This window comes from Apus apus, chromosome 1 (genome assembly GCF_020740795.1).
Source record: "Apus apus isolate bApuApu2 chromosome 1, bApuApu2.pri.cur, whole genome shotgun sequence".
Lineage (NCBI taxonomy): Eukaryota > Metazoa > Chordata > Aves > Apodiformes > Apodidae > Apus > Apus apus.
The window spans coordinates 52,083,960-52,101,283 of record NC_067282.1 but is presented as its reverse complement, the minus strand read 5'-3'; the positions used below and the strand labels follow the sequence as shown (position 1 = coordinate 52,101,283).

Sequence of the window (17,324 nt, the reverse complement as noted above, 5' to 3'; positions counted from 1 at the left end):
TGCAGGGCCTTTTCACACCAGACTACACAGTGTTTTAGTTTACCAACAGATTTTGATTTCATTTTTTACTATTTTTTTTAACTGAGTTAGTTGAATAGCATTAGAAAAAAACCCAAAACACTCTCACAAGACTTGCAGTAAGACTTGACTTCCTGCAGTAATGCAAAAACCAAAGAAATGGGGATCTCAGCACTCACAGTTGAATAACAAGTTTAACAGAGAAATATGTAAGTCTTCAGCCAAGGAGCAATGTCACTTTTGGCTATAAAGGATTCTTTGTAGTTTAGTTGTGAAAGCTCATAGTTAACTTTTTGTGAGGCTCTAAAAACGAAGTTCATGCTGCTGAGTTGACTGACTAGCAGTACATGGAAAGTTAGGGGTTTCTCCACATTTTACAAAACTAGTCAATAAGTCTTTATGTAACTGATTTTTGTATTTTCCCCCCCTTTGGCTACAGGTCTTAAGCATGATGAACTTTAGCACAGCCTGTGAACAGCAGTGCTGACAGCACGAGGGTCTTCTGTGAGGGGCTGAATGGAAGTTCCAGCTGCTACCTTGGCACTATTTGGTACATTCTTTAATGTGGAGTCAAATATTTTATTACTCATGGTGTTATTTAAAAAGAACCGAAGAGAGAAATCCACAGGTACTCGATTTCACTTCTTTTTAAACCAGTGTAGAGTGGCTGTCCTAATTTCTTTGGTTTTCTTGTCCTCCAATAAAAGATAAGTTTGCCCAGAGGATTTTGGAATAGAAAGAACAATGTGTTTGTTCAGCTCTTCAAAGATGGATTGTGTCAGCCTGGAGAAGGACACACACATTCAATACGTACATCAACACTGGTTTGTGCCTATTACCTGCGTTAAGCTAATGCATTTAAATATAAAGGATTTTGGTTGTACATCCATAGTTTTGCCCCTGGAGAAATGTCACAAGAAGAAATCTCAGTGTAGGGAAGACACTACATGAAAAATCAGCGTGTGTAATTTAGACTACACAAATCTAAGTCAACTTAGAAGCTTGCTGAAGCAAGGATTGTCATTTCTCATTAATTATGCAGGATTGATGCAGTCCTGCTAATTTAAAAGAATCACTTTTGATTCTTAAGACTCCTTTTGGTCACTTATATATAGTATGTCATAAAATTCCAGTATGTTTTTTGGTTAAGGTCATTTTCCAACCAGCAAACATTGTATCAGAAGGTCAGCACCTGAAAGCTGCTTCCACTCAATTTTTATTATCATCATTCTGTTTAGAATTTAAAATAATAAAATACTTGAGAAAGTTTTACTGTCAGTGTGGTGTCTCCTCTGATTTTCTAAATACGTACTCACAAAACTATTTCTGTAATGGGCTGCCGATAATTTGAGCTCACAAAAATTACCAGTGAAAAGTTCTTGCAACACATATTTGAAAATAGGGAAATTGTTTGTTAAACTGAAATCTAGTGCCTTAAATACAGACTCTTTTTTAGGCTGTGCTGGTTTCAAAGAAGACTGGGTATAACCACAGATTCTTACCAGAACACCTCAATGCAATCTTTCAGTCTAAATGGTTGAAATTATAAAAGAGAAGGGAATTTGCATCAGGTGGGCGACCATGATGAGTTGCATAATATTTTCATCCAGCAAATAAGTCAGTAAGTAGTAAGAAAAATGAAGCATGGTTTTCATGCCATGTCATTGTCCTCAGGTGTAGCTTTTAAAATTTCATACTGCCAGAGCAACTGTTTAAAATGATGTTTTGCTGTCATTTTTCAAGTCTCAGCAATGAGGCATGCAAGATTTTTTTACGTATTTATATTTTTGTTACCTTTCTGCACTTTGAACAGTTTTATTGTGTCACGTGCAGATTTTAGAAGGTCTGTTGTGGGCATTTTCTTTGTGTTAGGTACCCCACAAAGTGTTTCCTGTGTAACCCAATAGCAATAATCAGTTAATACTAATGTCCCTTCTCTTGAATGGTCCCATTTCACTGCAGTATCTGTTTTGTTAGGTTTGTTCTCTGACATCATTACTTCAGGAGATCAAGCAGCAGGTTGAACCTATTTGAACATATTTTTGAGAAGTTGATATTTTTATACCAAAGAGAGTGATTTATAATTCAGTTAGCAGATGTACATGCACCATTACTATAAATCCAAATGTGTAATGAGGAAACAACTGATACTTGGTATCAGAGAAAAAAAAATGATTAGTCAACTGCTTATTGGTTTTTTTAGTTTTGGTTTGTTGGGCTTTTTACATCTTATACTTCCATCCTGATGCTCTACCTGCAGCAGCATTTCACATTCATCTGATTTCAAATCCACCTGTCTTGGAATATCATGCCTGAAACATACCTTGGAAACTTTTTTTTAGACAGAAATTAAAGGCTCTTGTAAGAAACCTTCATTCTCTTTACTTATTGTTATTATGCTGGAAATTTGTTATGCAGTATAAAAAGTGGCAATACATGCACTGATTTCTTGTTCATTTCATCTGTAGCATCCCATTCTTTCAAAAATGTGATCATTTCTACAGACTACAGAAAGAAATGCCTCTTGAAATAGTATTTGCTTGAGATTACTTGAATGATTAGTATATAATTTCTTAAAGTGTAATTTGTTGGACATATTTTGAAGATTTAAATGTTTTAATGTAATTTCCTAGTGTTGTATGGACTTGTAAAAAAATTTTTACAGTCTTTTTCCTGCCTGGTAATATTTTGAAGGAAAACGTTCTTGAAGTGATAGTAAGTTTATAAAACAAAGAGGCCTAACAAATATACTAACTGCCCTTCAAACATCTCTTGAAAGCAGCACTTTAATTTATTAGCATATTTTTTAATATTAAAGCAATAGATTGTATATGTTGTACAACATATTAAAGGCAGCACTGGAGAAAAAAATTATTATTTTCTGTTCTCCTATTTTGTATAATACAGTAACCATTAAATGCTTGGTTAATAGAGTAAGGCTAAAAAAATGCAGCAAGTTCTCACATGTCTTTCATCTGAATCAAGTGTTTGTGCTGGGAAGCAACAGCAATGTTGTCAACTAGGAATCTGCTGTAGGGTGAGAACCTGGGAGACAGAGGATGCTTACTCCTAGTTTCCAATCTGTTTGCCCTGGGAAACAGAACAAAAACAATCCTGGATTATAGAAGTGTTACTAAAACCTGGTTCAAATCAGTAAATAAGCAAAGTAACATTTTAATTGTTCAATTGAAGAGTTTATACAATTTATTTTCATATACCCACACCCTTCAACCACTGTGTACACACACAAACCAAGGTGTACAATAAAATGCTTCCAACCAGGAACTCTAAAATCAACAGTTTCTAAGGAAAAGGATAAGAAAATAACCCACAGGGTTTGATGACCCATAAGGAGCTAGCTTCCAGATTCACACTGTCATTTGTATGTGTGGACATGCCCAGGACAACCTCAGGTAGGACAGATTGTTATAGACAGATCTGACTCCATTTTTTGTGTTGCTGCACAGGGGTTCCACTGGTGAGCAGCTGGAGCCCTCAGCAGTGCCTTGTGGCATGTGTACGAGCCAACACTTTCTTCGGAAGCCACTGAGGGGTCCAGGCTCTGCTGGCAGGCTTTGAGGGCACACTCTGCACAGAAGGCCACGACGCAGCTTCTGCTCCAGCCTCCTCTAGGCTCAGCCTTTGCAGAGTAGCTCCTGCCTCTTGTTCCCTCAGCTGGCCTTGAAGTCCAGCTGAAAGAGATGCTGCCCAAATAACTCCTGCAGGCTCAACAACTCCTGGAACATTTACTGCATTAAATCATAATAAGCAAACAAAAACCCCACATTTATTGTCTTTAGAAGTAGTTTTCTTAATTGCCTAGAAATCACAGTTGGAGCACACCCTCCTCTTACACAGCCCACATGCCCTCAGCCACCCACCTCTCCCCTGAGCTGCTGGCTGGCCAGAAGTCCCAGCCTGAGAGGGCAGAGGGGGTCTCCTCCCCTCGGCAGCACCAGCAACCAGGCCTCTATCCCAACAGATCCTGCCCCCACCAGTGCAGAGCCAGGGATCAGTCTGGGACAGTTTGTCAAGCAGTGTCCCCTACACTCCATTCACCACCTCCCTGCACTCCTGCCCCCAGCTCAGCTGCAAAGAGAGGGCTGCACCCACAGGCAGGAAGCAGCTGTGTCCCACCTAACCAGCAGGTAAACTCTGAAACCCAACTGTGATGTATCTGAAAGCTGCTTCACTCTCTACACAACTTGTCAAAGCCTGACAACTTCTGCACCAGCTCCCTAAGAAATGGAAAGTTTTCACACCCAAGGCAGGACTCTGGCAGCCTTTTACTGCAGTTCTACACAGCTCCAACATCAAACTTGAGAGAGCAGGATGAGGAAAGAAGGGCAGACAAGTACACTGTGGTGCTTTCTCGTCATCATAAATACCTTTATTGTGAAAAATACCATAAAATAACTCCCACAGTTCTAGAAAAAACAGTTCTTGCTTTTAGATTTACGATTTTATATAAAGACATTTTATAATTTGAAACATTTGATAAAACTCTCGCTAGCTTTACTTATCCTTCCTAAAACATAAAACTGCTACTTTGAGATTTGCTGAGGGCAAAAAAAAAAAATTATTCTCCTGGGTTTTTCATTATTCTATGGATAGAAGTGTGTATTACAGAGCAAACAAACAATACCTTACAATAAATAAGGCACTTTTAAATACAACTAACCTCCTATGTTATACTGGTTCGTTTCCAGCAAAGCTCCTACAAATCACAGCCCTAAACAGAAGAATAATTCTTATTCCAAGCACTGGTCTGAAAACTGAATCAATAACAAGCCTTATTTAAAACAAAAAAAAAGTTTAAGCTGACACATTTTCTGTGTATGTCACAAGTGTGAGCTCTTAATAGCTCACTTTGAATCTGTTTTAATACTGATTTATTAATACATCAGTATTAAGCATATATCAAGTAAAATATGCACATGCCCCCCTTCATTTTAAAAAGTTGGAAACTAGTTGATTAAAAGAGAGAGAATTCAACCAAGCAAGTCCGCATCTACGTATAGGCCAATTATTGCAGCAATGCTTCATGCACATCTCGGGGTTTACAAAATACCAAGACATTTATTTTAATGTTCAGTTATTGAACATTATTGCACTACAGACACCCACTAATAAATAAAAAGGCAAACTCTGCTTCCCCACACATTTGCTTGCACCATTAACGCTCAGTGTGTTCCCAGAGCTTCATTTTCCCAAGTCACATCAGGACACGCATCACTGTAGCTGGGGACCCTCGGAATCTAAATGTTCTCTCTCTCTTCAGCACAAGTTTGTCTTTCTGCATGTTCAGAAGTACCTCAGAGCTAAAAGCCAGCATCTACTCCCTTAAGAACAGCACTGGAGGGATGACAATTCTGGTAATCAGCAGCTGCTTAACATGAGAAAGCCTTACTCTCCATTGTCACTTGTTTGTTTTGTTTTCAAGACACTGTTTTTGACACAGAAGAAATCTATGAGAAGCATTTGTGCATTAATCATCTTCCTTCTTCTACTGACTACATTCAAGCCTTCTTTTTTTCTTAATGCTAATTGTCCCTTTCCTGTTCATTCTCAAAATGAACATTATCCTTTTTGTTCCTGACCACTTCCAGTGTGCAGAACTGCTCATTGCCTTAGAGGAACAAGGACACGCTGCTCAAACATCCGTGTCTTGTATGAATAATTTACTTAGGAGATGCCACCTTATTCCTTCCCTTAAAAAAAAAAATAAAAAAAAATTTAAAAACCAGGGGACAATTGTCTCAGCTATAGCTTTTAGAAGAAAGGGATGAGAACAAAAACAAAGTATTCCTTTCAGAAAAGTTTCATTTCTAGCACTTCCCTAACACACAAACATGGCTGATCCGTGGTGTTTATTGTGACTTCCCAAAACTGACCAACCTCATGTACCTACACAACATGAGATACTGCTGACACTGGTCACTCAATGTTAATTTAAAAACAGCCCCAATATACAAGTTTATGCAGAGCAATGGCTCACACACACATACACAGCCAGCAATCCACAGAGCTGTTGCCCAGCCCACAGCCAGCAGGACTGTGTCCAGATCATCCCAGGGGACAGAGGGCTGACAACAGCCAAGAGAAATCCATGTGTGTGACAGCCACCTCTACCCATCTCCTCCTTACTGTGAGCAGAGAGCTGGTGGGCAGAGCTGCCTGCATCAGCTGACACCACGGCTTGACAGGTTGGTTGTTGTGCAGCAAGTTCCCATGTCTGAGCCCTGAAGGTCCTGCAAGAACCTTGCTAGCCTGGAATGGCATGAACAGGATCCTGAGCATCCTTCTACAGAGTTTGAACAAAAAGCTGTCAGACAGGTCAAAAGCGTAACTCACATTTCTAGAAAGCCATTCAACTTGGAAAATGTGTGTCACTGGAGTTTGTAACAGGCTGGTGGGGTGTTTTTGTACCACAAACTCTTAGAAACCACCACATACACGCTTCAGGTTGAAGATAAATTTCTGCTGAACACACATTGACCTTTCCATTGCTGTTGAAAACCATTTTTCAAAGCCAAAGGGCCTCATGATGTTTGTAAAGGAGGAGACAAGGCTTATGCTCCAATAGCAACTCCGATTACAGTCACAACAAACCCACTGTCGGACTGAAGGCCTTATTCACCAATGCCATTTGTTTCACTGAGGAGGCTGCTTATGCTTTCAGGTGCCATGAATTGAAGTAAGAGAAGATTCCTATCCGCTGATTGTTTTCCAGTTAAAATCCAATCAAGAAAACACTGATGAACTAAGCGGTGCCTTCTAAGCAAATGGCTGCTGATGAAACTCATCAGTAATTATGATCTATTCGGTTACAGAATGAGAAGACTATTCACTTCCAGCAGCTACAGTCCTGGCAATACCTCCCATGGCATTCAACAAAGTCTGATCAAGACATTAAACCAATTTTAGTTGTGGGCATATAGGAAAAAGAAACCAGACTTTTGGCTAATGGGAAGTTAGTCCCTCTTTTTGCACACAGGCAGTTGTTTCCTGCAGCCTTGCAGCTGTTGCACAACACATCACATGCCTTCCAACAATGTCACATGGTATCAACTCCCTGTTGCATCACCACCCAGAAATGAGGTTGTACTGCTGGAGTCTGCAGTTCAGTCAACCTCACAACCCACATCTCTTCTGAGCTTATGTACAGAGAAGTAACAAATTGCTGCATAGCTGGGGAAATGTCGCATCCATTTTTTTCTCAAATCTCAAGCAGATACTTGGTTAAAGTGCAAACTACTCAAAAGTGATACCTCAACATCCCAAATCACATTCAGAAAAAAAAGTCTTTTGAAAAACCGTGAGTTGTTTGTTGTTTTGTGTTGGTTTTTTTTGTTTACTTTCATATTTGACAGTTATGCCCAAGGATATCATCCCAATTAATTGCAGGTTAATGAATGAACTGAGTAGACATTTTCAAACACGACTAGTTACAAGTGATCTTCTTTCAGGGTGATTGTTCAGTCAGTCAGTGGGCACCTCCTCACCCCACCTATGGCACGGCAGACAGGAACACAGCAGGTGGTCACTAGGGTTTCTTTTTAAGAATACTGTGAGATGGATCATCCTGCTGAGCACAATGACTAATAATTTGTTAACGCTGAGACTATTTTAACTACCCTTTCCACATTTATTAAGCCCCGATTCAGAAAAATATTTACATGCATTTTTACCTTTAAGCATATACTTGAGTCCTTAAATTTAGGTTGTCCTTAGTAGCCTCTGTTTTTTTCCGTCCATAGGAATAAACACGTCCTGAATATCCACAACAAATACATAGGAAGTAATAAATCCCCCCAACCAGTATGAGCTTGTCAAGTTCACCACAAAGCAAACTCTTTGAATACTAAAAGAGAGAAGGAGCTTGCTTCTAGTGCAGTAAGACTCTGGATTAAGGACAACAGTAGAAATTAAGATTTTGGGTCCTGAACTGATAGACTTTGTATTTCTCAATGAATTAAGTAAAAAAACAGCAGCAGCCACCAGAAACAGTCTTGGCTCTAACTGAAGTGGAACTTGAATGTAAATGGTCCTCCTCCAGAACCAAAAGGGTTGAATCCTTGCCATGTGTTCCAGTTCCTGTGGAAAGGGTTGCCCCCGCCCTGCTGACTCTCTGCATCCAGTGGGTCCTCTCCCGCATCAAACTTCCGCCTCATTTCTGAAGGAAACAAAACCAAGGTGGAATCACAGCACAGAGGTTAGGGCAGTAAAACCATGCATCTTTGATGGCCAATGACCAATTCAGAACACCCAACTCAGAGAGCTGCAGTTATCACTTGTATTGGCAGCATCTGCAGAACCCAACTACTCTTGAGTTTTTCAAAGTTGTCCAGAAGACTGGCACAGGAGAAAAGACCAATTCCATGAAAACACCATATGAAAAAACTTAAAACATGTAATTTTGTTTAAAACAAGACAGCACCTGGCTGTCCAATTAACACAGGTATGAATTTCAACAGGGACAGGATAGTTGCACTTTGACCAACTGTATGCCACAAGTAATTGGGACGTTTTGTCCTTGATGAGCGTATTGTAGCTATTCTCACTTGAGATGGTCTGAGGACAGACCATACTGTATCCTTCCTGTTCTTCTGAACCAATACACTGTAACACTTCTAACACTGTCCTTCAGCAACAGCATGAAGGTCAGCATACAGAGCCCCAAACATTTTCAACTTGCCATTCTGGCAGAGATGTGTCTGGGGGGCAGCAGTTTGGAGGCCAAAGACATGTTCTTCAAGTAGTTTTGTCCAGTGGGGACAAAGTTGAAAGCCTTCCCCAGGATACACAAGTCACAGGCTACACCCACCACTCCTCTGTTACTTACACCCATATGTAACTTTCAAGCAGCCTGCAAGCACCACAAGGGTTTTGATCACCCGACACTTTTTCAGGACACACATTTTATCAAGGCAGAGAAGGGAAGCAAAGGAGTTAGTTATGGGGGAATCATGAGACTGGCTGGGGGAGGAATGTGGAAGATGGCCTCAAAGCACACCAGACCCCTATGATAATAAGCTTGCAAATCAAAGCTCAGAGATTCAAAGGCCCACAGGCTTTATAAAGTTTGTTGTGGCTTTTTTTTATATAACCAACATGGTCACTAGAGCCAGAAAGTGACCTGGGAAAAATACCTGGATTAAAGGAGAGTAAGTCACTGCAGTAAGAAGAGACAAAACAAAACAGATGGCATTACAAAAGCCAAATAGGACTGGTGTTACTTTTCTTGTCCAGTTGATTTGACAGGAATGGTAAACATGACAAGAAGGTGTCAAAAAGAGAGCACAAACATGTCCTGGAGATGTTGACAGTGCAAACAGCATCTCAAATGCTTCCAGTATGTAATTCTCCTAGTTTGTGTTCATAATTACGAACAAAGATCACACTATGAACAAAGATCACACTATGAACAAAGATCACACTATGAACAAAGATCACACTAACACTGAAAAAGCTTTTCTGATTACAAGGCTTGTAATGCAGTTCATCACACTCTGATGCCTCCCTCCCCTAAGAAAGTATGAGCACATCTGCCTTAGATGATCCTGAACAGTTGAAAATAAAAACAGGAACCTCTTATATCTACATCTTTTACATGTTCCTCTCTTTCCAGTGACCATACAGGAACAGCTTAAAGAACTTAACACAAACTTTGGGTTTTTTTGTGTCAGGTTGCATTTTTTGTTACTGTAAAAAAATAATTAAAGAAACAAAGTCACTGCATAAGGAAAATAATTACCTGGGTCAGTAAGAACTTCTTTAGCAGCTGCTATATCAATGAACTTTTTCTCAGCTTTCTTCTTTTCTTCCTCACTCTGGAAGTTATCAGGGTGCCACTGGGATGCCAGCTTTCTGTAAGCTTTTATGATTTCTTGCTTTCGAGCATTTCTGGATGGATAAAATTACAGAGAACTTCAAATGCTTCAGCTGTTCATATGCCACACTAGTGAATCTACAGGTTAATTTTAAACACTGAGACAGCAGCTAAGGCCATTAGAGAAATTATGAGACTCTAGTTAACCTGCAGGAGGCGATGAAGATTCTTCACAGAAACACCAGAGTAAGCAGGTTCCAACTTTAAGCAAAGATTACTCACTCTTCCCTTCACCACCCATTTACGTTCCTTGGAATGATGGTAATGCCAGCTACTATGCAGGATACAGTTCCCAGTCTGTAGAATTTACAATCAGGTGAGTAACAAAGAGTAGAGATCTAAGTAGCTCACGATTGGAAGGATGACTAATAGCTCAGAACTGGACACTTGTTTGGTCCTCATTAGAAAGAGAAGTTGTTAGTTTCTCAAGGTTGATGGTAGGAGTATTTTAAATGTCTCTCAATCAGTCCTTTCAAATTCTTCCAAGCTAGTATACTATAAGCCACAATTTTATTTTTTGTTGCTTTCCAGGCTTTGTTTCTTCCCCAATTCATTGACTCGACTCTTTATGATCTATACTAAGACTCTCTTGCCAAGAGGTTTAATTTTTTCCTTCCCAGTTTTGCTTTTTTCAGTCTAAAGGAATTGTAAACAAATGCTACTTAAAATCTGAACACTGCTAAACTAGTGCAATAGGAAAGTTAAGGTAGCAAGATGAAGGAATGAAAACTAACACTCAACAGAACAACTTTAAGCCCTAGATGTACTAACAGCCAACTTTCATATAATAGTATCAGATATTAATATCTCACCTTTTTACTCCTAAGATTTTATAGTAATCCCTCTTCTGTGATTGCTTCAGCATCCTCTGGGCACGTTCTAGCCCCTCCCGAATCTGCTGGTCATTTTCACTATTGGCTTGAGCAGTCTCGTAGTCTTTAATAGCTTTTATTTAAAAAAGTGAATGAAAAAAAGATGACAAAACTCTTTGCAGATTTCAATTTAAAGAACTCAACCACTCACTGAAGCAGAAGTTTTCCTATTATCATATATAAACAGGAACTATTTTGTTGCAACTTGCCATGTTTTTCTTTTGAAATTAGAAAACCCTGGAGTAGAGGAGGTGCATTTTCACACATAATGTAGGTAATTTCCTTTCTCTAGGTTCATCACACTTTGGAAAGGAAGGAGAAGGAAGGTTACTAGTAGCAGGTCAGAACACTCTCTAGATGCTACAACAGTCACATGGACAAATATGACAAGCATAAAGGACTGCAAGAAGAGTAATTAAGAAGCAAGTTTCAGTGACCAGGATATGAAGAGCTCACTGCACCATGTTAGTCCCATACTTTGCTGCTCAACTGAAAGAGGCATCATGCAGTCTTTATATTAATATTCCTTTTTCTTCAACAGCCTGCACTGAATCAACATGATATAAAGCCTCTTCCTCTTTAATGCCAATAAAGATGGATTCCAGATAACTGGTAAGTTCATACTGTTAATGAAAGACAAATACTTGCTTTTTATGCCTCTGCATGATATGCAGACAGTTGTATTTTAGTTGTGTTTTTTTCCAAAGGCATATTCTTGCTTTTATCTCAAGAGCTGCACTTCTCAGGAGTGAAAGCAAGAGAAGTACTGTAATGTATTAATGATTTTTTAAGAAATTATAGGTCTACACTTCTTTTATTATTATTATTGTAAGTGGTAACTAAATGCTTAAGACACCAAGTTTAAATATTATTTGATATCAAGATTTGTCAAGGAAAGCAACTGCTGAAGTCTGTTCTTCAGTCTGCTGAGACTGTTCTTTCACTGTTACAATCCTTAAAGTCTCATTTGCAGATCCAAGTCTCCTAGGCTTCTCAAGTTAGACAAAGTATTTGCATCAGATTATTTCCAAGCAGATGCCATTTCTCAGCAGGTGTTACATTTGTTTTTCACTGTTTCTGAGCAAGACAGCAGGAAGTGCTAATGAATTTGTATCACCCAGACATCTGATACCACTGCAATCTTGTTTTGGTTCTTTAAAAAAAATTCCAAAAAGTATTTCCAGTGTCCCAACCATTTCATGTGTTATTACAAACAAAACTTCTATTCATTTTCACATCACTGGACACTGTCATTTGCTGCTTGACCAAAGCATTTTGGCATCTGGTGATAAAGTTTCTGAGTAATTTGTCCAGTCATTAGAAAAACAACAAAAAAGAGAGTGTACACTAATGTGCCCGATATATGCTGTCAAAACTGATAAAAATTACAAAAATGCAGGGATTTCATTATGTTACTTTTTACCACTTCAGTAATTTTAAGCACCATTGTATATCATCTGCTTCATGTAATAATAATAGGTCCCATCACAATGTCCTGCCAAATACAAATCAGCTTCACTGAACACCACATCACCTGCAGCATGCAACACTGCTGGAAACCAAGCTGCTCAGGGGTCAAGTATTTGCAATGACACTACTAGATTTCTCTTTTTTCACACTGACTCCCTTATTTAAAGGCTGCAAGTATTAAACACATGGGAAGCTATGTTGTTTAGTGCTTCACACAGCAGAGGGAATGCACCCAGCACACCTGACAATGTTGGAAGAGACTTCAGCTTTTCTGGTACTCTCCAGTGTAGGCAACTTCCTCTTTCAGAGAATTAATTGTTCTCCCCACCTGAAGGGTGAGGGTTGGAAGCAGGAGGAAGCAGGATGACAGCTTCATGACCACAAGTTTGCTATGGAACCATGAGACTTCATACTAATTCACAGTATGTCAAGTGAGATATTTAATCAATTCTTTTTAGTTGCTTTTTCTAAAAGGACTAGTATCTCACAAACCAGCACAAGAATCACTGCTGCTTCTTACTGACCTGGCTTTCCTATCTTGCCCACATTCTTAAAACAGGGACCAAGACTGACTACTACACCATATGCAGCATTAATTTCCTATCAAACCCAAGTAAATACAGACAACCTATGTCTGTGCCAACTCTCCGATAGGAACAACTGAACCAGTTATGCTCTTGCTGAAATAGGTACTGTTTCCTATAGTAGGGTGGGGGAAAAAAACTAATGGATGTCCTGACCAATTTTGATACAGCAAAGATTTTTTTTCTATGACAAAACTTGTGCTGCATACTTTAGACAAACAGACTCCTGTACTTACGAGGTAAGCCAGAAAGGAAAATCATTACACATCTGACTCTACAGACAAGCCCTGGATCCCATGTGATTACAGAGTAATTAAAATGATCTATGGGAATCAGAACTCTACTATACATACCAATACTAAACAATAATCACCTTCAAAGTTCTGAATTGCAAGTACTTTGAAATTTCCTGTCTTTAAACAGAAAAATAGGTGCATCCAGCTTGAAATTTTCTTGAGGGAAGAATGAGAATCAGTTTGTCGCTTTAAACAGGAGACTAGAATTTCAATTGTTCTACTGTTCTCTACAGCAGAGAGAAATCAGCCACCATTTTATAGCAGTTAAAATTGAAGGATAAGTAAAGACACCTTCAGGCAGACTAACATAAATGGACTATAATGGTGTTTATGGAGGCTTTGCTGGAAGGCAGGAAGTAACTACAACCATTTCACTACTGTCAATGGCAGAAGGAAGGCAGGGGATATGCTAAAGTAACAGGGATTTGGAGGAGTACAGTTCCAGTCTAGCATGGTCGTCCACTCAGAACCAGGCTAGGCCAAGCCCAGCAGGCTCCAGCCCAGATCCCAGGTGTGAGCTCCCTGCATTCCCTTACATCTCATCACAGGAAGGCACCTGCTCTAACACAGGACAAAGCTGGCTCTGTGCATTTATGCCAGACACTGTTACAAATTTTTTCCCTCTAACTTGCAAGAATTGACAGATTCTCTCACGCTAGAGGAACTAAAAACAGATAGGGATTTAACAGAAGATACTGTAGAAAGATCCACATTGAGATTCATAAATTTCAAGGAAACAACCAGATCAATTTTGTCTACTGGTAAGAAGCAAAAGATACATCTAAAAGGACTCACAGCAGGACCTGTTTGGCCTCCTCCTCTCTCTACCTCCTCTAAGCTGAAGATACATATACCTCAAGGAGAAAAGTGTTTTTAAAAATTTTCTCTGGGTTCTCCTTTTGCTGATACTCCTTCCTCTGAAATAAAAAAAACCCTTTGTACAAGCCATTATCTATGTAGATTTGTATTCTGTACCTTTAATTTTAGGAAAGTTTTTATTCCTTTGTAAATCTACTTTCCCAAGACTGACTGAGCTTGCTTTCACTGCACTGAAGTACAGAAAAAGATGGGGAAATGCCCAAAGGGGGCCTCATCACTGTGAAATCTTTCTGAGCCTTACTTTTAGGCTGACACTGCAATTCTAAACAGCCAAAAGGTGTAAAAACATTATCCTAGGGAAAAAAAAAGACAGTTTTTCCTTTTACTTTGTGTGGGGTTTTTTAAGCAACCCCTTTGCATAAAGGTCACTGGTTCTCTGAAATGCTGTTGTCTTCCACGCTTATAGGAAGAAGCAGGTTTGCCAACCTCAGCAAAAAGGGATTAGGACTAGGTCACTTCAGACATACAAAGTCTGCAGGGCTGATGAAGAGGACTGCCTGAAACCACAACAGTCCCCTTCACACCATTTCACTGGAGTCAAGAAGGCCTAAAAAAGAACAAAATAGCTATCTCATTTTTTTAAGTGAACTTCAGGAGGTGAGCAGTATAATCTCAGAAATTAATTTCTCAAAAAGACAAAAAATCTGAGCCTGCTATTAATGAGAACAGCTGCCTTCATGAATGTTTAAATAGAAAAGATTTTTTTTGTTCAGCTGTAAAGTGAAAGCTCCAGTATCAAAATACAGAAAAGGAAAATTCTTCTATGAGCACTAAAATTAATGACACTCTTCTGCAGATTTAAAGCCTGCAATTCCTTTCCCTCATCATGTTTGACTGAAACAGCCCAACACTTCAAAAACTGCTGTATGACTGAGCACAGGGGTGGACAGACTGTCCAAATTCCTTCTTAAGCCTGGTTTCTTTTGGAAGTGAGATTCACTAAACTAGATTCTAAAGATCTTTTTTTTTGTAGCACATGAGCACTTAGTACTCTTAAAGAGGCTAGGTAACAACGTAGGGGTGTACCCAAGAGATGCCCATTACTCAGTCCCCACTTTCCAAGGCTGTAGATGGGACCACATAACACTATGCATCCTATGGAAACCCCATATGGAAAATGCAGCCCCAGGAGTAGAATCAGTTTACTGCTTTTAGCAGCACTCAGACACATGGGGGTGAAGCAATGGCTGTTACCTTCCTCTGCCCTCAACATATGGTAGGGGATAGAACAATATTGTTTCATGCTGCCATCTACACATACTAAAATGGGAGTTTCTGAAATGGATTTAGATCACTAATTATAATTACCTTTTATCTCTAAGTGAAATTGGCTGATATTGCTGATTATATAAAATGTGTTTAAGTCGATTTCGCTGTACAGTCTTAAAAAACATCCAGAACATAGCCCACTGTTGTAAAGCCAACTCTGCTGTAGATCAAACAAGTACATTCCATTTACACTAATGAAGACAAAAATTACCAGCAGATATTTTTGTAAATCTGCAACAACCAGTGCTGATTAGGGATAACAGCATCATGTAGAAAGAAAGTGTGTGTTAAAAATTTTTGAAACACTAATTGCATTTTAAATGCTGACAAAAAAATATGTGCTAACTGCACACAACTGTACCTTCTTCATACAGGTCTTCTAGCAAATAAGCTTCTGCTCTGTCTTTCAGGGCATTCACGTTGGTTGGTTCCAGCTGCAGAACTTCTGTACAAACTTTTATGGCTTCTGTAGCCTGCTGATTCTAGAGAGGAGAAAGTACAACAAAATTCATGTAGTTGCAGGTATTTAGGTCATTTTTAAGAAATTTGCAGAGGGAGATAGAAGCAGAATTACCTTTGATAAACAGTGGCAGATCCTCTCTTTGGCACGAGTAGCATAAATGGGGACTTCTGGCTCAGTTTTCATTACAGAATCATATTTATTGATGGCATCTTCGTACCTGTTTAAATCAAAGATAAGCACAATATAATGAAATGTAATAACTATTTCCAGGTGTTGTGATTTATTTACAAATTCTAAAATTCACAGGTTTTTCACATCCTTCTAGCAATGCACCTTAACTTCAATAGTTTTAAAGGTGTGATGTGAGATAACAGTATGAAGACTTTCAGCCACTTCAAGAATTAAATCCCCATCCCTTTATCTGTGCTATGAGACACAAGAGCAGGCACTATATGCCTGGCAGTTGGCAGAAGATGACAAGTACCATCTCCTAGCATGCACATACAACATCCTCTCCATTTGCCCCCCTGTCCAACACACCACTCTGCACTTGGAAAAAAAATCATCTCCCTCAACAATATCTGAAATGGCCTAAGTCTGGAGCCTTGATGTGAGCACTGTACTATTTGCATTTCTTGGTACACAAAGGAAAACATTCTTCATGCCAGTTTGTACTGGGCAGTTGTTTTCTTCCTTCCTCCTTTTCCACAAGTCACATAGTACAATGCATCTTTTCCTGTGAAGGTTTCAACAATACTAAAGTTCATTGATTTAACTAAGAAATGGATTGGAACATTCATCTAAAAATGCAAGTAACTGAACCCACATGTTGCTACAAGCTAGTAGAAATTCAGGCTCTCAGACAGTTTCCTGAAAATGTGCTGATAATTGATTAGATAGAAATGTAAAGTGCAGAATCCAAACAGACTGCTGACTTAATAAAACTGTCTTCAGTGTGCTGATTCACAATCTTGATGTACTTCATTTTACAAAGCTGCCTTGACAATATTTAATCACTTGTTAGGGGTCTTTACCGTTGGACATCATGTGCTTGGGAACATGCAGAACTGAAATAAAGCAAGAAGTTCAAGAATACAGAGGCACCATCTGTCATTTAACAGGGCACATAAAAGAAGAAAAGGGGGATCTGACTGATGGGCTATCAAGGCACTGCAGAGTTACTAGGTGGTTTTAGTCTGAATATGCGGTCCTTTAATCACACAATAGTTGGGGTTGGAAGGTACTTCTGGAAGTAATTTGGTCCCACCCTCCTGTTCAAGCAGAGCCACCTAAGGCAGGCTGCTCTGGACCATACCCAGATGGATTTTTAATATCTCTGAAGTGGGAAGACTCCACAGCTTCTCTGGGGAACCTGCACCAGTGGAAATGAGAGGGCAGTGGGAACCTATATATACTTTGATGAGATCACTCTTCTGCAGAGAAGGTTCAGGGGGAACAGTCCCAGATATCTCAGCTTTTCCTTACAGGACAGAGAGACTCCAGCCCCTTCCTCATCTTAGTGGCATGTCACTGGACTTTCTCTCTCAGTAGCTTCATCTCTCTTGTACTGGAGAGCCCAGT

The 17,324-nt window shown here is 39.3% G+C and overlaps 2 protein-coding genes across 2 annotated transcripts in view; one reads left to right on the top strand and one right to left on the bottom strand.

Annotated features, from left to right (window-relative positions):
• UGGT2 (UDP-glucose glycoprotein glucosyltransferase 2) overlaps positions 1–1,813 on the top strand; it is an 82,939-nt gene extending 81,126 nt beyond the window's left edge. Inside the window, exon 39 of the mRNA XM_051609031.1 lies at positions 458–1,813. Coding sequence (XP_051464991.1) covers positions 458–480 — 23 coding nt within the window. The 3' untranslated portion in view covers positions 481–1,813. The remainder of the gene's footprint in view (positions 1–457) is intronic.
• A 2,570-nt stretch (positions 1,814–4,383) lies between these two features.
• The window catches only part of DNAJC3 (DnaJ heat shock protein family (Hsp40) member C3), a 33,198-nt gene continuing 20,257 nt past the window's right edge, over positions 4,384–17,324 (bottom strand). The window contains exons 8-12 of the mRNA XM_051609032.1: positions 15,855–15,960; positions 15,642–15,762; positions 10,723–10,855; positions 9,776–9,924; positions 4,384–8,194 (exon numbers count right to left, since the gene is read on the bottom strand). Of these exons, the coding sequence (XP_051464992.1) occupies positions 8,037–8,194; positions 9,776–9,924; positions 10,723–10,855; positions 15,642–15,762; positions 15,855–15,960 (667 nt within the window). The 3' untranslated portion in view covers positions 4,384–8,036. The remainder of the gene's footprint in view (positions 8,195–9,775; positions 9,925–10,722; positions 10,856–15,641; positions 15,763–15,854; positions 15,961–17,324) is intronic.